At 47.1% G+C, this 20,421-nt stretch overlaps 2 protein-coding genes across 5 annotated transcripts in view; one reads left to right on the plus strand and one right to left on the minus strand.

The window, feature by feature from the left end:
• Positions 1 to 876: 876 nt before the first annotated feature.
• On the minus strand, positions 877 to 11,511 carry MED8 (mediator complex subunit 8). Its single transcript, XM_068405824.1, has 7 exons — positions 11,473 to 11,511; positions 8,248 to 8,366; positions 7,050 to 7,194; positions 6,204 to 6,344; positions 5,701 to 5,782; positions 4,402 to 4,650; positions 877 to 1,354 (listed from the first exon to the last, which is right to left on the minus strand). Exons 1-7 carry the CDS (start codon positions 11,476 to 11,478, stop codon positions 1,290 to 1,292), a joined length of 807 nt encoding a protein of 268 aa, XP_068261925.1. The 5' UTR covers positions 11,479 to 11,511; the 3' UTR covers positions 877 to 1,289.
• Positions 11,502 to 20,421, plus strand: part of SZT2 (SZT2 subunit of KICSTOR complex) — a 60,775-nt gene continuing 51,855 nt past the window's right edge. For all 4 annotated transcript variants that reach the window (XM_068405822.1, XM_068405819.1, XM_068405821.1 and 1 more), the window contains exons 1-9: positions 11,502 to 11,601; positions 11,921 to 12,046; positions 12,222 to 12,395; positions 12,704 to 12,874; positions 14,816 to 14,947; positions 17,038 to 17,197; positions 17,663 to 17,769; positions 17,863 to 18,073; positions 19,144 to 19,314. In XM_068405822.1, the coding sequence (XP_068261923.1) occupies positions 11,572 to 11,601; positions 11,921 to 12,046; positions 12,222 to 12,395; positions 12,704 to 12,874; positions 14,816 to 14,947; positions 17,038 to 17,197; positions 17,663 to 17,769; positions 17,863 to 18,073; positions 19,144 to 19,314 (1,282 nt within the window). In that variant the 5' untranslated portion in view covers positions 11,502 to 11,571. The remainder of the gene's footprint in view (positions 11,602 to 11,920; positions 12,047 to 12,221; positions 12,396 to 12,703; positions 12,875 to 14,815; positions 14,948 to 17,037; positions 17,198 to 17,662; positions 17,770 to 17,862; positions 18,074 to 19,143; positions 19,315 to 20,421) is intronic.

A 20,421-nucleotide genomic window follows, 5' to 3' on the forward strand; every position in this document is an offset into this window, starting at 1 on the left:
TGCCCTAGTCCCAGCTTTGTGGAAGGTTTTGTTTTGGGAGAATGGCCCACAGCCTCCACAATTAAGCTGGATCCGATTAGCTCAGAGGCAAGCAGCACAGGAGCAGCTGCAGGCTCTATCTGCTGAGTGGGGATTTCCTCACCCATAAGATTGCTGACAGATACTATTGAGTAACATACACTGCTGGCTTTCACCACAAGTCAAAGGGAAGTCCAGGCAAGAGCAGCAAGAGGCACGACGGTTGTCTTTAGCATAGTGCTATATGTACTGATGTGGTCTGTGGGCATGCGTTCCCCAATCCTTTATTCTCAGAGGAATCTTTCATTAGGCAGATTGCATGTTACAGCTCAAGGGCAGAAAGTAGAACAGCGATGGCTTCACAATGCCCAGCTCCAAAGAGAAATGGGCCGGATCTCAGACCCTGGCCAATTCAGAGGTGCCATGGTCCTAAGCAGATTGAAATATCTCTCTGAAGTGATGTATTAATCCAGAAGTAGCTAAGAAACTTTGTAGGAAACACAGAAGCAGAGAACTATGGAAGGGAAATCGGATCCAGCTGGGATTTGCAGCAGCATCAGAATACAAAAGCTCTGTGCCTCTGTTCCTGAACTGCTGCCTTCTTGCTGTGGGCCTTGTAATAGTCTTTCCCAGTGTGTTGCTTTCTGGGGAATAATCATAATGCGTTTACAATGAGCAAGATGTTTACCGCTTATGTTTGTACCCTGCTGACTCACTTTTTAACAGCTCTTTACGCATAAGCCTGCAGCTCCAGCACTCAGCCTCTAACATTTCATGTTTATTTTAGATGGGAGCTGCTCTGTAGCCTTACCCAAAGGGAAATGAGTCCTTATGGCCTGAGAGATGGACACCAGTGTCTCACAGTGTGCAGAACAATGTCTTTATTGAGGGAGTAAAGAAAGAACATCCCGAGCGAACAAGCAGAAACAAGGAGCAGAGTGCTCCATGCAGCTCTTCAGGTACTCTATTAGGAAAGAGTAGGTGTCTTCCAGGACAGACCTAAAGGAGATGGGATTAATATCAGAAGCAAAGTCCTCTGCTCTGACTGAACAGAGAAGTACTTCTGTCCAGGAGACATGGCCACTAGCAGCTCCAAACAAGCCACCCAGCACTAAATAAAACCCAGGGAAGGGCCTCATAACCCCTAGCTCCCTGGATATGGTGTGTGGGTATCTGAAGGGACTTGGCAGTCCTAGAAGGAATCCATATGTGGTGGTTGCAGCAGGAGCAATGCTGGAAACTGCTGTTCCCTGGGTCTGATTCATCTCAGCTCATCTCTGGTATGGATGCATTGAGGCAGATTTGATATTTGTTTTTATGCCACTTGGCATTTTTCCTGGAGAGAGAAAAAAGAAAAAGCAGTGTAAAATCAGTTGTATGAGAGGACATTTGCTCAGGAGGATGCAAGACTCACAACAACCTTGTCTGGGCTTTTCCTGTTCCACTCCAGGTACCACACTAGGCTTATCTGCTACAGCATCTTCCAGCTTCTGACCTAGCACACTCAATCTTTCTCTGTTGAGTAATCTCCTTGACAATTCCTGTGTCCCCCTGCTATCCCCTCAAATTCTATTCTTGTTCCATTTTAAACAAGTCTTTCTCTTTGTCAGAAGGCTCCTACAGGCGTGTGGGACCTCTTCAGCTGCATAGAAGTTGCTGGCAGCAGCACTCACAGAAGTACCCAGACTGATCTCCACTTCCATTTCAGAGGCAAACACAAGAGCCTGTATTCCCTTCCATGCAGCATTATTTATAGTCACAGCATACATTTAAAGCCTCTCGCAGATCTCTTAATTTCTCTTAACCACATCCACCTCAGGCATTATTACTCTTTGCTGATACCAATCACGCATGGGAGTGTGTTCAAAGACATCGTACTAGCAGCTCACAATAAGTGTACAGTGCTAGACAAAACTAAGATGATCAGAAAAATAAACAAAAGGACAGTGATTAAAGAGCAGCACAGATGGATAATGAAAGAACACTCCTTCAGAAAGTGGAATGTGTGTTCAAATTAGAACAGAAAAAAAGGACAGCTTCTGAAAATTAAAACTGTAGTGCAGCAGGACAAGAAAAGATTTGACAAGCAAATGGCTAAAAGAATAAAGATTATTAAATTTGCTCAAACATATCCACAGCAGGTAACTGCCTGCAATGAATTGGCAGGCAATCTGATACCACTTCAGTGCTAACAACTGGCAGACAAATACTGTTAGACATTACTGCAAAAGGAAGAGTGAACAGGACTGTATGGTTCACCCACATCTGGAATACTGTGAGTGGTTCTGGTGTTTCCAGTCTTGAAAACAAACAGAAAAGGTGCAGGTAAGAGTGACAAGGATAGTCCAAGATACATTATAATTTTCACACAAGGACAGATAAACAGAATAGGACTCATTAGCTGGGGAAAAAAAAAAAGACGGACAAAGGGAAGAGAGCATGACAGACTTCCAAAAAATGAAAACTAGTAAGTAGAAAGTAACTGAGGAATTCAGTTTCTCACAAGACAGGTAAAAAGGAAACATGCGATAAAATTATCAGGCAAAAGACTTAAACATAAAAAGGAATTTTGTTAAGCAAACTGTGATAAAGCTGTGGGACATATTGCCATAGGTGTTGTAGAAGTCTAAATTGTAATTCAAAAAGGAACTGTGGAAATTGATAGCTGTTATACCCACTGGTCTCAAACCAAACTCTGGCTTAAAATCCCTAAACAACAACTGCTCTCAGGATATATCTGTGTTCTTGTATTCTTTCAGCCTTGGCTATAGGCACTATCAAAAGCAGGATAGCGTGACTGACCTTTGGTGAAACCCAGTATAGCTGCTTTTATCAAAAGGGAACTTCCTGGTGACACAGGCTGGACAAGTGCTCTTGTCACCAGCGCACTCTGCTTGATGTACAGCAGCAACTGTCTTCCCACCCTGCAGACAGTGTTTGTGGGTATGCCACCAGAAATCACAGGGGCTGCCTTTGTTTCCAAATCACAGTGGAAATTACTTTCTCACTCTTACATAAACAGATAATTAACTTAGGATTAATATTGTTGCTCAAGTTCATTTCTGAACAACAGTCATTATACAGGCAAGAAAACACCAATTAGCATATCTGACATCCAAAATCTCAATTAATGTGAACATAAGAAATACAGTACAGGGTTAGGCCTGCAGGTCCCCCAGGCCAAACCCATTTCTGACAGCAGAGGACATTTAAGGAGGAATACAGGGCAAGCCTGCAGTGATACCTCTGCAGAATACCCCCTCAGCTTCCAACACAGTGTGGCTCAGGGACCTGGGAGTCAGAGATGGTGTCTTCAGGGTTAGCTGTTGACTGATTTTTCATCCAGAAATTTGCCTATTTACTTACTTTTCCATCTCACATTAACTTTATGTACCTATCACACACTTGTCAATGTGCTCTACAGTGTAATTATTTAGTATTCAGAAAAGTATCTCCCTTTTGTTTTGAATCTACAAGCTGATATTTTTCATTGGTGCACTTTCACTGATCTTTCTGTATCATGGGAAACAGTGAACAATCATTCCCCATTCACCTGCTGTGTACAATTTGGGATTTTATAGGCTTCTATACTGTCTTCTCTCTACCCCAAAGCTATCCGCAGTAGCAGGGAAGAGATCTGAACTGCATATAATATTGAAGGTGTGGGTGCCCAATTGATTTATAGAACGGCCTACTGATATCCTTGTTTCTCTGTTCCCTTTCTAGTAATTCCTACATTTGGTTTGCATTTTTGCCCGAACTGAACATCCAATTAATGTCTTTGCAGAACTATTATATCATATATCTACTTCCCAAATACAAGTAACTAGATTAGAGTCCAGGTGCTACACATGTAAAGTCAAATTGCTATGCCTGTGTGTTTCACTTTCTAATTAATACAAATGTAATCTACTATTATTAAGTGAATAATAATATTAGATTAGATTAGATTGGTATGTGAAATCTTTCTGTGACTCTTTACAGACAGCCTTTGTTTTTTTCTTATCTTAAATAACTCATTATCATCAAACTTTTCCACTTTATTGCCTGGCCACAACTTAAATTTGACAGCAAAACCCCCAGCACAGATCCCTGCAAAACTACGTTGTGACCTCCCTCCATATGGATTCCTATGTTCACTAAGTCTGTTATTAAAATGGTATTGCAGTGTGAGTTAAGAAGCTGAAGCTGGGTGGCTGGGATCCGTTTCAACCTCTGAACAGGTATTACTCCACTGTTACAACCCGATTCGTGTTATTAAAGCCAGAAAGGAACCTCTTACTCAGTTGTGTCTAAAAGGTGACTGGGGAAGGATCTCTACGTCTGCATCTGTCTTTCTTGCTCTCTGCACTTCAATCACTCTCAGATATGCAACTTATTTACCTGGCTGTCCTGCCTGTGCCATCTGCACTCCTGCTAGCATTGGCTGCTGCTGAGCTGGTGCACCTGACATTGGGACCTGCTGCATGCCTGAAGCACCTGCAATGATGGCACCAGCTCCTGGTTGGCCTGACTGGACAGATCCTCCAGAGCCAGGGGGTCGCCGATTTGACAATCCTTTGCCAAAGGCCACAGCTGCTACCAGCGCATTGGTATCTGCAGGGTTGAAAGTCTGCTTGTTCTGTCGTAAACCTGTAGAAAAAGAAGTGATTTCGAAGCATTTTAGCAATCAAGTCTAAAAAGTAGCATAGCTGATCCTGAGTTTACTTGTCTGATATTTTGGTGCATGTAGCAGAGATCAGCTTCTAGAAAGCTGACCTAAGAGCCTCAGCAGGGTCAAAGAAGCTGCAAAATCCAGAGACAGTCGTGATCCAAGAGGTTCTCCACTGAGAGCAGGGCATACGCTGCTCAGGGAAGGAGAACAGATGGAGCCAACTCCTCCATGCCCATAAGAATGTTCCCACTAAAGGCTCTTCCATGCTGAATCCTCCTGTCCTGCACGTAACAAGTACTGTGTTTTAGATAAACAATGGCAACATCCTCTTTTGGAGGCTCATGAGCAGCATGGTGTCTGCAAGTTTTTCTACCATACACCTGCCCAGTTATACTATTAATCCCAGAAACCAGCCAGAACCTGTGCTTGGGTCCTTGCTTACATTATATGTGTGTCAAAAGCTGAGGAAAAAAAAAAACACTACTACCTTTGAGAGTTGTGCCTAGCACTCCCAGGAATAGTGGACAGCTGATAGCAAAGACTGATAAAATAAGGATGTCCAGCATCAGAGTCAGAACCGGAACAGGCTGACCATGAGTCTGAAGCAGCCATCATCTAGAGGACATTACACAAGAGCCTGACAACAAACATGCTGTGGACTCATTCAGAACATAGCTAAGGGATTTCCCATTCATTGCCACTGCATTTTCACAGCCATTTTTATTAATCCAAGTTGATTGGGATGTTTTCTTGGTAAATACTTACCACCTCCTCACAGGGGGTATGGCAAAGGGTCGGAATGACCCTCCAGCCATGCACAGGTCACACAAGCAGGACACATCACACCCACAGGACCTCGTTTCAAATTAGGAGGCTCCAGGAGAGCCAATCTTGCATCTTCTGGAATGTTTTCGTCTATGCTGATCTGCATTTCCCATGCTTCAGGCTCTGTGATTTACCTATTTTGCCACTACTCTCTCAAGCCTGCTGCTTGGACCCTGTACCCCACTTCCACCTCAGTGACATACCTCCACTTTCAGATTCACGCTCCTCCTTACTGATTTTCTCCAGCAGATTTGAGCACATTTTGTTCAGACTTTGGATCTGTTTCTGAAAAATGAAAACCATCAGAAAATTCCAGGATACCTCCAACTCAGTACAAGTCAGCAAAGTAAATGAACAAGCTTTTTCTTCCCAGGGTCTGCGTAACCAAACATAAGCACTTTGGTAGCAGAGCTTAGAGGGCTCAGTGCTAAGGCATGCAGGAGGGGGTTATGGGGATGGCATAGCCTTCGCCTTTCTCTGACTGGTCTGATGGCACCTCCTGTGAACAGCCAGTGGGATGGATACCCTTGCTTTGTGAAACTGTGGAGGAACCCAAACCTCAGCTAGAGTCAGTGGGAGAAATCTCAGGCAGAAAAGGACACAGCACAAAAGAAAACTGTCAGGTGGACGGGTGAAGGAAGCAAGAGTTAAAAGGCATCTTGTGCCCGAGGACTAAGAGACAGAAGTATCAAACTTCTTCACCTACCTGTGCCACATCAGGGCTAATTCGAGCTGCATCTGTGATCAGCTGCTTCTCCTGCTCCTCCACTTCAGGGTCAGGCTTAGTTCGAAGATGGTCAGGCACTACCTCATGGCTGAAAACCGGCACACGCCCCTCTGTTTGCCGCTGCAACAGTTGGACAAGACACACTCAGAGCCTCCTCCTCCAGCCCAGCACTCAGACAGCTCAAGACCAGAGCACAGATGATGGTGCTGGAACAAGGGTAGTAGCATGCTGTAGGGGAACCTCGATCTAGGGAGCATTAGGAAGTTTCAACAATTTGTCTAGGGATTTGCACTGTGCCGGTTTAGTCCCTCTGTTTAGTCAGAGCAACCCACCGGGGTCTGCAGTGCAATGCCACCAGCATGGCCATGATCAGCTGAAATGTTTTCTCACTCAAACAGAGAATAAACATTGCCAGCACACGCCAGAGGTTCTGTAACACACCCCATGTTGGTCAGATGACAGTGCAAGTCTAGATGCAGATGTCTAGATGCAGATGTCTGACAGAAACAGTACAGCTACAGCAGAGAAAAACAGGAGCTTGCAAGGAGACCCCCCAGTTACACAACAAGATACTATCTCTTTCAGCCCCAACATCATGAAAATAACATTTTTATGAACAAGAACACTCCTGTAAAGTGTATCCAGTGGAAGTGTTTGTAGTGAAAGCCTCCCAGCAAAGCAGCTCCCAGGAAGAACTACTCATCACCTCTTCTTTCTCTACACTCAGAGCTGAGGAATGCCAAGCACAAAGGAATGGCAAGCTGGAGCAGATACACAACCACTTTCTGATACGCCAGGGCCAACACTCAGAGGGAAGTTTCTTACCATGATCTCCTCATCGCGGTCTGGAGACAGCACTAGGGGTATGATAACCTGGTTTCGCAATAGTGGGGTCTTCTCATGCTTTAACACTTTATTCAGGGTGTTCAGCTGCCCTGAGAGCAATGCAAAGCTGTCCAGAACTGAAGGCCTGGGAAAGCAAATAAAGAGGACAGAACATGGAAACGAATGCCACAGATGGCCTTTATCTCTTCTTCACTCAAATGGCTGGGAAGGGAGGAAATAACACCATTACTCCTCAAACCAATCATCTACTCCAGACAGTAAGCAGTAAAACCTAGGGCTGAATGTGCAGGCGTGGACAAATTCCAGTCCCTACACACAATGCTGCAAATAGCTCAGGGACATTACACGCAGTACTATTGGAAGTGGCAGTTGTTTGGGATTTCAGTAACATACACAGAAGCAATGCCTGCCTTATCACTAACTCTCCCAGTGCAATTCTAGAGCAAGGTCTGAGAAAAAATTCCACTCCTAAGCAGTGCAGCCAGGAGAGACAATATTTATAGCTCAGCATCCAGACTAAGGAATAATGAAGCAAAATAACTGTTAATCTTGTCAAGGAGGTCCCCTGCAGCTTGCTCTCTCTGGGCGATTCATCACCTCTCCTGCCTTCTGCAACATTAACTATAAACACTAACTGCCCATGAAGCTTTGCTGCAGTGGTAGACACTGTCTAAGATACTACATAGTTTATTAAGCTGTAGATATAACATCTTTATGCTCCATCAGGAAGAGAATGCCACCTTGCAAGTCTCTCAAACTATCTGGTAAAACATGCAGAACCAGCAAAACACAAGAGCTCAGTTTATACCAGAGCCAGAAAAAGCCAGAAAGCTCAAGAAATACAGATAGAACCATCATGTATGTGGGTCTCTAAGATATTTTGTCTGAGAAGCTTCCAGTCACTGCAGATGCAAGTAACTACACAAGTTCCCATAAAGCATCTAGATTAAAAGGTATTAGCATGACCCCATTACTATAAAGCATGAAACCAATGGATTTCAACTGGTTTTCTGGTGGAAGATGCGTAGTGGTTCCTCCAGCAGAAATGTGATAAGCAAATTTAAACGTACCAACAATAGGCTAATGGTTTTTAATTATACTTTGTGGTCCTTTGAGCCGAGCCTGGAACAGCTTCAGCAGCGATTGACAGTGTCCCCAGCTCTGTGAGACACCTTACCATGTGAGTCGGTCATACTCGTTCTCCAGCTTGTAGATAAAACTGACCAAGGAGTTCTTCAGGTCAGCCACCTGACTGATGAGTGCCTCCAGGGTCAGCTCCAGCTGCTTCTCCTCTCTCTAAGAAAAGGCAGGAAAGACATGGGATGAGGACAAAGCTTAACACCTTCCACACACATGCATCCATAGTCCAATCGCTCCTACAGAGAGCCTCCTTTTCAGGGGAAGCAGAGACTCTGGAGATAAATATCCTATAGTTTCACACTGACCTCTTCCCCTTGGGTCAGAACACTTAGACAAGAGACTTGTGCCTGAGACAAACCCTTGGCTAGCTGTCCTCTTTAAGATCTGGAGGAGTGTAGTGAAGACATTATCACTTACATCTGCTTTTTACCACATCAGGCAAAGTCATCAAAGTTAGCTCACGCCATCTTTGTGAGCCATTTAAGCTAACCCAACTCAAAGTAGACTAGCATTCCCTTAACCTCTTCTGACAGCAGACGTGGGCACAGTGATGTCTTCATCCAAAACAGCCCTTTGCACAATGAGTATCACATTCATGGCCTAAAGACTCCAGTTTCTGCCCTTCACCTCACTCTTTACTTTCTTCCTGCCCAAGTGCTGCTTCCAGCTGCTAAAGAAACTGGCAGCTCCTATTCTACTTGTGCCTTGTCGGCTGCAGGAGGCCCTGCCATGACAGAGACCGCACACACCGACACACGCACACATCCCTTCCTGCCTTTTGCTCTGGATTATGTTGTTTAAATAATCTTTTCCATTGAGATCCCTGGGTGAGGGAGGATGGTGACAAAGTGTCAGGACAGGGGATCTGTTCCCAAAGACACCAAGGCATATTCTTGCCTCTTGCAAAAACCCTCTAGAATCTTATCTATTCTAACTTATTCATACTATAGTATTGTGCAAAATGTAATTAAAGTGTCAGCCCTAATGAACTGCTCATGTAAGTCGAGAACCGTACAATAATAAACGATGAGGAGGGTGGGACAAAGCAATAAAATAATAGAGAGGGAATGCCGACTGGGAAAGCAGACAGAGTGACTCAGGCTGTTGGCATGCTTGCTATTGGGTTTGTTGTTGTTCTGCTTAAATACACTGGACCAGTGTGACCTTCACTGGCGAGATTATCAGGTATCTTCCATGTTCATGAGAACACAAAATTATTCTATTTTATTTATAGTCTGACAAGTCTGACAAGACTATAAAGGCTTTTTTTTCAGACTTCACCTCACTTGACCACCTTAGAAGAAACAGCTGAGTCATCTTTGTTAAAATTTGATCCCCAGTCCACGGAGAGGATTCACGGAGCAGATTGCTGGGTGTTCCACGTCGAGATAAACCCATTCTCCTCCATCTTGTGATGGGACTAGTCAGTTCCTGTGCAATTAAGAAATGAGCCTACAACTGTTCATGTGCACTGTGTTTGTGCAAGAAGAACTAATGCCTGTATTACAAGTTGGGCTGGTAGCCAGTGTTTTACTGCAGGGGGGCCAGGCATATGCACTCACATTTCACCTGGCCTGTTGCCTGTGCTTATCCAAGCAGCCCTCAAGACGGTGAATGAAATCCTATTGCACATGCATTGCCCTTGTGGCAGCAGCATACTCCAAGCCTCCTTTCGCAGGCTCTCTCCAAAGCCATTAAGAGGTGGAAGCAGACGTGAGCACTGCAAAGCACGCATGCAATAAGACTGACCAGTGTTCCCAAGGAATGCTGTGCCTTTCGCAGGCACGTGCTATATTCAAGCGGTGCTTTAAGGAGTTTGTTAGCTATGCTAAATTGCCCTGAGATAGTAAAGGTAGGGCTTATGGGAGGGGTTGCTGAAGGACCGCCTGATACGGAGAAACTGAGGGGTAAAGGTGAAACGCAGAGCAGGTAAATGTAAAGCAACGCACATGGCAAAACAAAGGGAAAAAACCCCCCAACAATCCTGACTTTCCGTACACAATGACATTCTCTGAGCCAATAACATTATCAGTCAGAAACAAGATCTTGGGATTATCTGAGGGTAAACCATGAAAACATCTGCCCAAGGTTCAAGAAGAAGCCAAGGAAGTAAAAGCAATAATAGGATTTATTAGGAAAGCAACAGAAAACTAAGCATCATTATGTCATTGTATAAATGCATCTCGAATATTATGTGTCAATCTTGTCTCGCCAACTGAAAAGGGATATAGTAGGAATTTGTACAAATAAAGGCAACAAGGATGATCAAGAATATTGATCAGTTCCATAGATGCAGCAGTTAAAAACAGAAAAGAGACCAGCATGTGAAAGTGGCTGAAATGAGGAGACAATATAACAAACCCAACAGAGGAGGAATTACAGGACAAGCCATTTTCACTTTCTTTTCTGGGAGGACAACCAGGAGACTTGCATGAAGCCACCAGGTAGCGGTTTCAAACAAGCCAAAAGAGGTGGATCTTTACAGCTCGTTAACCTGTCATTAACCTCTGCAACTCTTTTCCATTGGACATTACAGATGCCAAAAATTCACAGCGCTTCAAAAAGTAACTAGATCCTCCTTCTATCAATGAAAATTCATTCAAGGCTATTAAACACAAAGGATGCACTAGCAATAGTTTACACAGAATGACACCAGCAGCTTATTTTGCTCTCACAACTTCTTTTGGGCATTGGCTTCTTGGCTAGTGGCAAAGCCAGGCTGCTGGGCCGGTGGACCTTCGGTCTTACGACTCTGGCTGCAGCAAGGGCCGAGTGGGAAAGGTGCACTCAGAGCTCCCCACGCACTCACCCTGCAGCCGTGTAGCAAGAGGAGGCTGTTGCCCAGGAAAGCATCGCACCAGCGGCCCGATGGCCAGCTCGGTCTCCCACCCAGGCTGCTTCAGCCCAGGGTGGGTTTGGCCCTTGGGGAGCAGAGGGGCCGAGGACGGGCAGCAATCACCGCCGCAGCCGGCGGGGGAATCGCCGCTCGGCGGCCACAGCCCCCGCCAGGGCCGGGCCGAAGGCGGCGGCAACGCTGGGCGCCGCCTCAGGCCGAGCCCCGTGGTTCCCGCAGGCCGCGCTGGCCGCCCGCCCGCAGCAAGGCCCCGGCAGCGGCCCGGGCGGGCCTGCAGCTCCGCGCCTCCTCGCCCCGCCCCGCCCCGCCCCGTCCCCGATCCGGCCCGCGCCCCGCTGCCCTCGGACGGGCCTCGGACGGGCCGCAGCCGCGCTCAGCCCCGGCCCAGCGCGGCCCGGCGCCCCTCACCTGCATGGCGGCACCGCTCCGTTGCCACGGGAGAGCGGCGCTTCCGGGTCAGCCGCGAGGGGCGGAGGTCAGAGGGCGCGGGGCGGGGCCGCGCCGGACATGGCGGCCGCCGAGAGGCCCGACTCGGAGGTGGGAGCGGGGCGGGGGTGAGGTAGGGCTGGGCTGGGGAGGGGGGAGTCGGCGAGCCGGGGCCAGGAGCGAGGTGAGGGGCCGCCGCAGAGCGGGGGACAGGGTCGCGGTGGGGAGCAGCGGGGCTGGCCTGGCCTGTGAGGGGAGGCGAGGGGTGCGGGGCTGAAGCGGCCGGGGGTGAGCGGCGACGGGGTTGCTGGCAGGGCGACTCTCCCGGGGTGTCCTCGTGGGGTGTTCTCCTGGGCTGCCCTCCCGAGGTGCCTTCCCGGGGTGCCCCCCGAGCCGTGGGGTGACCCGGGCCGCTGTGCTCCCGCCGCAGCTGGAGGAGGCAGGGCACGTCTTCCTCCTGATGAAGAAAGACTATCGCATCTCCCGCAACGTGCGCCTTGCCTGGGTCCTCAGCCGACTCCATCAGGTCATCTGGGCTGTGCCCGAGCCGGAGCTGGTGAGTTGGTGCCCGGGGCTGCGGGCTGGATGGTGTCACCACGGCCTGATGTGGCAAGCTGGCTCTGTGCCACTCGTGAGCATCTTGACCCTGCAGAAGATTTTAACCCCGTTCCTTTCTCTGATTCTTCTTTTGGCTTGGCGTTCTCTCAGGTACTATTTACTTGTTCTTGTAGGTAAAGTCAGAAAACGAACTTGACGTTCTCAGCATCTTGCCTAACGGGTGGCAGCCCGACGAGCCTGTCCAGCCCAGGCCATATCTCCTCGTGCCCTCTACGCGGGTCACCTTCCTGGCCCGCCAGTACCGATTTGTGATTGAACTCGATCTGAGCCCTTCCACGGGGATTGTGGTAAGTGCAGAAACTGCCTCTTTGGGGTGTTCTGCACTTGGGGTGTTCTGGGCTTATTCCTCTGTGTTAGTCTTAACTTTTGCAGAAGTCTTGTTTTTCCCAGGAGGGAGGCATGCAGTGCTTGCTAGGCAGCTTAATGGCAGATGCTGTTTCTCTGCTGAACGCTCAATGTGTGACTTTCATTTTTGGGAAGCTGTCATTTTAATCAAGCTGCCATGTTTGATGTTGGCTCTGTGTGGTGGGGCCACCAGCAATGAGATTAAAAGTCCTAGAAGATGAAAAAGCTGTTCCTTTCTCTGTTTCTGTAGGATGACTCAACAGGGGAGATAATTTTTGATGAAGTGTTTCACGCCCTTTCCCGATGCTTGGTGGGATTGTTAAAACCCTTTCGTATCCCTGGTTCGGATATTATCTACCAGCCAGAGATCTTTGTCACCATCCAGGCATATTCCTCCATCATTGGCCTGCAGTCCCATCAGGTAAAGTTCAGCCTCTCCCTTGGCACAGCTCAGCGCGTGAGCAGCTCGCTGTCTGGGCTTCCTGTGAACACAGAGGAAAGCAGTGGCATGTGGTAGCTGGGCTGTGTTATCTGTGATGCTGCAGACTTGCCTCATTAACATGTGCTGCCTGGTGCGGTGGGGAAGTGTATGTGAGCCACTTCTCCTTTCTGGGCAGGAAGCAGAGGTTTCTCCTGGGGAACAGGGCCCAGCAGAGCATGCCGCCCACAGGCACAGTCTCAAGAATTGGGCCACAGGGAATATTTCCCTCATGTCAAATGTGTGCTGCTTGTTGTTGTTTTGTTGTGTTTTTTTACATTTCTGTTGACTAATTCTTTTTGGCCCGTTATAATTAGCTTGAAGCATTCAGGAAGAGCTGGTGTGCCCAAAAGCTTGTCTGCGTGCTCCAACTGTGTAGCAGTGATTTATTCAAAGATAATTGCCTCTTGCTACAAACATTGCTCTCTTTTTGCGCTGGTATGAATATGTTTCTCCTTGCTGGAGAGAGCAGCCGGCCCCGGTATTGAGATTATCAATGAGATTTTACTTGAGCCAGGACAGGTCTGTTTAATAAATTGGAGTCGGGTTTATGGTGCCTGTGTGGTTTTGAAGATTATCCCTGATCCCTTCCACCTCACAGTATTTTCACATTATTTTCATATTTCTGGTGGTGTATTTCATCCCTTTGCTAATACCAGGGAAAGAGGGTGGTAACAGGAGGAGCCTGTTAGTGTGTGCTTGTTCCCTCCCTCTCTCTCCCCGGCCCACCTCTGCCCAAGCCTTCTGTGAGGCTACAGCCTTTAACGATCTGCACAGTGCTTGAAGAGTGTGGCCTTTGCTTTGGTCCATTCTTAGGTCCTACCAAAGTAAGCATAGCAGGACTTTCTTCATTTACCAGTGATGGTTTGTGTGTCATCTTGTCCAGCTATCCTGCAGACACCATCATGCTTTGCCTCAGTATCTCCCCTATTTTCACTAAACTGAGCACTCTGAAGTTGCTACATTTTTCTTCTTTGGATCTCTCTAAAGACTTGTTTATTGTATGAGGCCAGGAACTGTAATCTCTGGGTACAACTGGATAAGCTTTATGTTCCTTTCATAGAGGAAAAGGCATATATGTGTATCGCTCATCCAGGAAAGCCTGTCTATATTGTAATAATTTACTTTTCCTGCATCATTATGAGGTCTTGCCCATCTGAGGTTGAGAGAATGTGGATAACATGCAGCGCCCAGCCGTCTGTTGAGCTCTTTGTCTACAAGTTGTATCTTTTTTGCCTCCTGGTTGTGGGCAGCGATTGCCTGTACAGTGGTGGCATCTGTAAACACAAGTGTCATGCCTGTCAGCTTGGGGAGTTTCTGTGGTGACAGGCGTGCTCAGTCACATCACTCAGCCTCTTCTGTAATGTCCAGTCTAATTTTTTTCTTTTCTTTATTTCAATTTGCTCTTCCTTTATCCAGCTACTTACTGGAAGATAATCGGATCAGTCTATAGGTGAGTTAGATTAGAACAAACAGGTCTTCCGTAGAAACATCAGACCAGAGTTAATGGCTTCTAACAAGGATCCCACATTGCTTTCTCCTGACAACTACCTATCCTGGAAGAAGGCAAATGAAGTAGAAATTTCTTGCCCAAGAAGGAGATCTTTAAGGTCCGTTCCAACCCAAACCATTCTATGATTCTATGATTTCCCAAAGAGTGATGTGACTGTCTGCTGCAGAGCGCACTGCAGATGCCACAAGACACTGCTGCTCCCAGGCAGTTGTCTCTGAGCAGGACTAGTGAGAAGAGGCCTGTACTGTACCTCTACTTTGTCAGGGACATATCTGAACTTCAACGTGCAGAACTGTGTTCCTGTGTACCATTTTGGGGGCTGGTACTATAAAACCTTAACTTGATGACTGACATATGTGTCCTTGGGCCAGGTACTATTCCAGGGCTGTCAGCTGGATGAGACGAAGCGAGAGGCCTTTCTGCACCAAGTTTACACACAGCTATGTGCCTTTGAGAACAAAGTGGCAGAGATGCTCCAGCAACAGTATGAACCCAAACCGCAGGTAAGGAGGGCAGAGGTGGTTGGGGTCTGTTGGCTCCCTGGAGATTTGCACTCTGAGGCACCTATGGGGTGGGGTGGCAAGAGAAAAAGCAGCGTAGGTCTGGAGAAGGAATGGCTAAGGAGTTTGTAAGATAACTTTGTGGGATCCAGTAATGAGATGTGAACACTGAGGAAAGCAGAACCAGTTTAGAAGGGCTGATGAGAATGGTTACCTTCCCCAAGATTATTGTGCAATAAAGCAGCCTGACTTCTTGTACATCATGGGACAAAGCGTAGGACGTGGTTTCTCTCTGAAGAAGATGGTGGGAGAGGTGATTATGCTCGTCTCATTAATCTATAAATAGCTGTGAATATGCCCGTGACCCTCGTTACATTTCTTGGATGAAAATACTATCTCGTCACCATGAAAACTGACCATGAAACTGAATGAACAGCAAGTGCTATTTCTAACACTCCTTGAAATCTGTGGCAGATGCTGTTTAGTAGCCGCAGATATAGGTATCAGCAAGTTAATGATAGCACTATGAAATACAGCTTAGGATGAAATTAAAAGTGAGACTCTGTAGGGATTCAGAATGTCTATGGATTTCTCGTTAAGATCATTTCTCCTGATCTTGGAAATGAAGAATGTGAAGGTGACATTGTGATACTGCCATGTTCGCGTGGCAGTCACAGTCATATCAACAGACACCCTTCTTGCAGTCAAAGGCATTATTGGCCTGGCTGAGGTTATTTAGTCCTTATTTAGCGTTAGTTATTAGAGTTTGGGCAAAAAAAGAAAAAAAGCCTCAAAATCAGATGAGGAAGAAGCTACTGGTGACCTGTTGCAGTTGCATATCTGAAGTGCTTTGAATCTCATATTCTAGCTGAAATTTATATCTTTGAATGCTAAGATTGTCAGTCCTTGAACCAAAAGAAGATTGCATGAAGTAAATACCTTTACCAGTGTGTCCAGCTGGTGTTTTTGCAGTGCTTTGTATGCATTCCTGCTTGCTGAAGTATTTCTATCGTGGTAAACTACCCTATAACTTATTTCATGCAAATAGGGGAAAGAGACGCGCTTGCAGGCCAGAGGGACTGGCGAGTCCTGCCCCAGGCTGTGGGGTGGAGGTGAGAGGCCCCTGGGGAAGGGCAGGGGCTGAAACATTTTTTACTTTTGAAGTTGTGTTAGCTGTGTCATTGTCAACAAGTGTCTGAATTTAAGGCATCTGGCAAATTAAAGTGATGGATAGTCAGGTTTTTTGCTCACAGCGACAGACTGCTCCCATTTGTGCAGAACAGAAGTTTAGTTAGTTCTAATTTTCTTTTCCCAGCTCCAATCATCTGTAGCTTTGCAGGGGAGGGTCTCGCCCATTCTCTGTATTAGCAGTAAAAATGAAGCAATAGTTTATTACAGGGTTGAACTGCCAGAGCCTTCTGGAGATGAGGGGACTATGAACGCAGTAGGATCCTCACCAGCGTAATTATACAAATTTCAGGCTTTGCCTGGGGGATATTTTTCATAGAAGATGCAGGAGAAGCTTACCTGCATTTGCTTATATCAGCGCTGCATAACGAGTGCTGTTTGAGCAGAGTTAAATGTATAGACACTAGACTTTGTCCTTATGAGGCTCCTTACCCCCTCTGCTGCAATGCTTCAGAAGTGAGACATAGCTGTCTCTGCCTCTCCAGCATATCTGGACTTTACTGGAGTAGATGCTGAATAGCTGCAGCTTCTACTAAATGGCAAGGAAAAAAGAGGTATTTACTCTCTCTTTAACTGGGTGCTAGTTTGCCCTGCAGAGAAGCTTTAGTGACCCCAAAGTGTCTCATCTTTCCACTTCTATGAGAAATTGGCTTCTAATAAAGTTCTGAGCATTTTGTCCCCTTCGTGCACCCCCGATCAGCCTTCCCTAGCTGTTCTAAGGGGCCCAAGTGACCAGGACTTTGAGAGCACCTGGAAATTAAAGCTAGAAGTGGAGTCTGCTGACGTGCTCCGGGGCTGTGGTACCATGCGGCTGCTAGACTGAAGGCTGTTTGGGAGAGTGAGCACTACAGCTAGGCTGAAGTCTGCCCCATGGGGCCTTGTGGGTTTTTTTTTTACTTTTCCAGGTGGATTTGTCACCCCTGAGCCAAGAGAGCCCTGGTGACGTGCAGGAGTCATCTGGGAGGAAGCCCAGCGTGTCTGTTGTCACTGCCGATGTTGGCCTCGTCAGCATGGTCCGGCAGGGGATCCTGGCTCTGCAGCTGCTGCCCTCCAACTCCAGTGCAGGTTGGCTTCATTTTCTGGGTTAAGGTTTGCCCAGTTGTTTGCAAAGGGTTGTGTTCCTCCTGCCTTAGGCTAAGATTAATTTTGTAAGGGCTGGTGTGTGGACCCTTCTGTTAGGGATGAAATTTCAACAGCAGCTTTTACTCTGCACTCCGTGGGCAAATTGTGGTGGTGGGAATGGGGAGAACAACACCGTGCCACTTGTCAGTGTTAGGGAGTTTGTGAGGACACACAGCTGTGACTGTTGCTCTGGACAAGCCAGGGTGTGCACAGCTGTGCCCTGCCTGAGTGCTTCGCTGTGCCTAGTTGGGAAGTTTGCCAGCTTCAGAACACCTTGGAAGCTCTAAACCAACCTCAGGATTTTCCTTTCTACTTTTGCCCTGCCTAAATTTTATCTCTGCTGGATATGCTGGGGGAGTGGTAGCTGGTTGAGATGGAAGATGCACTAAGATACTGCCTTGTTTACAGGTATAATAATAATTACGGATGGCGTGACTAGTGTCCCTGATGTGGCTGTGTGCGAGACTTTACTCAACCAGCTCCGCAGTGGCACAGTGGCCTGCTCCTTTGTACAGGTATGTCTGCCATTAGCAGGGAGTGTGGGGGCTGCTGCCTGCCAGAGGGAGGAAGGTGGATTGCCTCAGGTATCTTCTTTATCCATCCCATAGGTGGGCGGTGTCTACTCCTACGATTGCAGCTTTGGCCACGTTCCCAATGTGGAACTGATGAAATTCATCGCCATGGCCACTTTTGGTGCTTACCTCTCCACATGCCCAGAGCTGGATCCCCTGAGCCTGGATCTGAATGTGTATCACAAGGCATTTCTGCTCTACTCCTTTCTTCGTACTGGGGAGTCCCTGAATCCAGAATACTACTGCGGTGAGGAGCGTGCATGTCCTCCTTCCAGCAGATGGATGTCTTACAGCACCTCTCTTGGGGTGACTCCCCCAGGCTTGGTTATGCTGATACTCTGCCTTGTCCCCTCTGGTCCATGCCTCCTGTAGGTTCTGGGCACTATTGGGCCTGCCGCCTCATCTGTGACTCCTCTCCTGGTTCCAGGAGTTGGCTGGATTGGGGAAAACTAATGTCCCATTTTGCACCATTCCCCTTTCTGTGGGCTTCACACAGCAAACTGCAGATAGGCCCACTGTGTGGGAACTTGGAGGGGGTGAGAAGCCCTTGTCTGACCTTCCCTGCACACTGGCTAGCTTGCAGATGGCAATATTCTGGAGAGCTTGCTCTAATCGGGCTTGCAGATGGCAGTTTGGATTGAAAAACTAGACCCTTGAGAACCATCCCAAATGCTGCTCTTGGTTGTTCTTATTTTGTGAATGTTAGTGACAGAGTATGCCAGGAGAGGTTAGTTACCAGTAAAACATGGAAACACCCTTTCATGCCCTGGTGATATGCTAGTGCCATCTGTGCTTTCTGTAACTTGGCAGCAGAAGCTGCATACAGTGACAAGTTTGAAAAGAGCTGGCCTGGGGCTTGGAAATGTTGAATCTTAAAAAGATCAGGTGTTAGTGGTTCAAACTGAAGGCTTCCACATTCTGATACCTTTTAGAAAGCACCTGGGAATTCAAGGTTTTCCAGGGAAGGGGGTAAAGCCCAAAAGCTTGCTGTGCGACTGCTGCAACAGCTGTGCAGTTTCTGCCTCTCTAGGCTAAATGTGTAACTCCAATGTGTGCCTTGTCACAGAGGCTGCCCCAGAGGAAGCAGGGCCTGGCACCCTACGCTGCACCTCTCCTAGGCCTCTTGGCCACGCTAGCAGACCTGTTTGCTGCGTTGCAGAATCAGGAGTGGGTGTAAGTGGTGCCTGAAGGATGTACTGTTCTTCAGGCCAGTGAGTGTTCCTGCCGGCTTTTGCAAAGCACTTTGGGAGGGCTGTTGCTGTAGGATGAGGAGCAGGAGAGTTGCTCCCTCACAAACACCATTTCTGCCATTTGCAGTGTCCCAGCACAGACTGTTCAATGAGCACCTGGTGTCCGCAAGCAGCAACCCTGCTCTGGCGATGAGAAGGAAGAAGCACACTGAGAAGGAGGTGCATGCTGACCTCGTGAGCATTGTCTCAGTCCGGCTGCGCGAGGGCTACAGCATCCGTGAGGTCAACATCACGAAAGGTGACTGGGCTGCGTTGGGAGATGGAGACTCAGATAGGACTCTCTTCTCAACTGTTTAGAGGAAAGTGCAGGGTCTGCCATCTCACCAGAGTGGCTGGTATTATGGAGGAAGGAGCTATTTTCTCCAAACTCTAAGTTTGTTTTCGTTAATAGTCGCCTGATGCGGGACTGTCCAGTATTGTTGTGCACTTGCCAGCCTCATCCTCTGTGGCTGTATGTGCCTGGGGAGGGACAGACAGACTGTGAGTCCCCACAATTGCAGGGAAAGTAGTGACAGAACTTAAGGTTTTGCAGAGTTTTCTGGGATTTCCTTTATATTTTTCCTTTTTTAATCCCTTTCTAGTCATTTGCTAGATGCACTCCAAAATACTAAAACAAAGTTGAGCCCTTTGGTGCAACAGATTTAATGCCTCCAAACTGCAGTCTTCCAAAGGAAGAAATTGGGGGAAAGAAGGATATTGTTAGGTGAAAATGCCAGATCAGTCAGGACCATGACCAATACTAGAAGAACATAAAACCGTCCAGTGGTCCTGTTCTCTCATCTGACTCGCTAGAGATTATGGCACCTGGAGTGTGAGAACTAGCTGCTGAGTAGGGACCTTGAGGGGTTTGAGTATCCCAAGGACTGCCAGTAAACCCTACCTAACTTTCCATCTCCAGCTCTGACTAGTGGTAGTGCTTTAACTGAAGGGGAGATGAAAAAATCCAAATGCAAGTTATGAATTGCAAGCAAGAGAAAAATGTTATTCTTGACCGTTGCAATGACCGGCAGAAAGCCTGGAGGATGGGATTCTTAAAACACAGCGTAAACGTGTACAACACGTGGTGATCCAGTGTCTTCACTATTCTTTCGGGGATATTAATACACAGAATATGTTTTATATCAGAAAATCAAAGCCTGTGATATAACTCCCAAATCATTCTGAACTTGCCATATGATGTTTTGTAGGAATTTACTGTGTATTCCTTAAAACCATGTAAATATCTTATGTCACTGCTCTGCTTGGAAGATTGTCCCAGAGCTTCATTGCTGTTTCTCTAGCTTCCTTTCTAAACTCACTCAGACCAAATTAGACTTGTGTGACTCTATTATCCTTAATTAAGTTT

The sequence above is a fragment of the Nyctibius grandis genome, chromosome 8 (assembly GCF_013368605.1).
Source record: "Nyctibius grandis isolate bNycGra1 chromosome 8, bNycGra1.pri, whole genome shotgun sequence".
Lineage (NCBI taxonomy): Eukaryota > Metazoa > Chordata > Aves > Nyctibiiformes > Nyctibiidae > Nyctibius > Nyctibius grandis.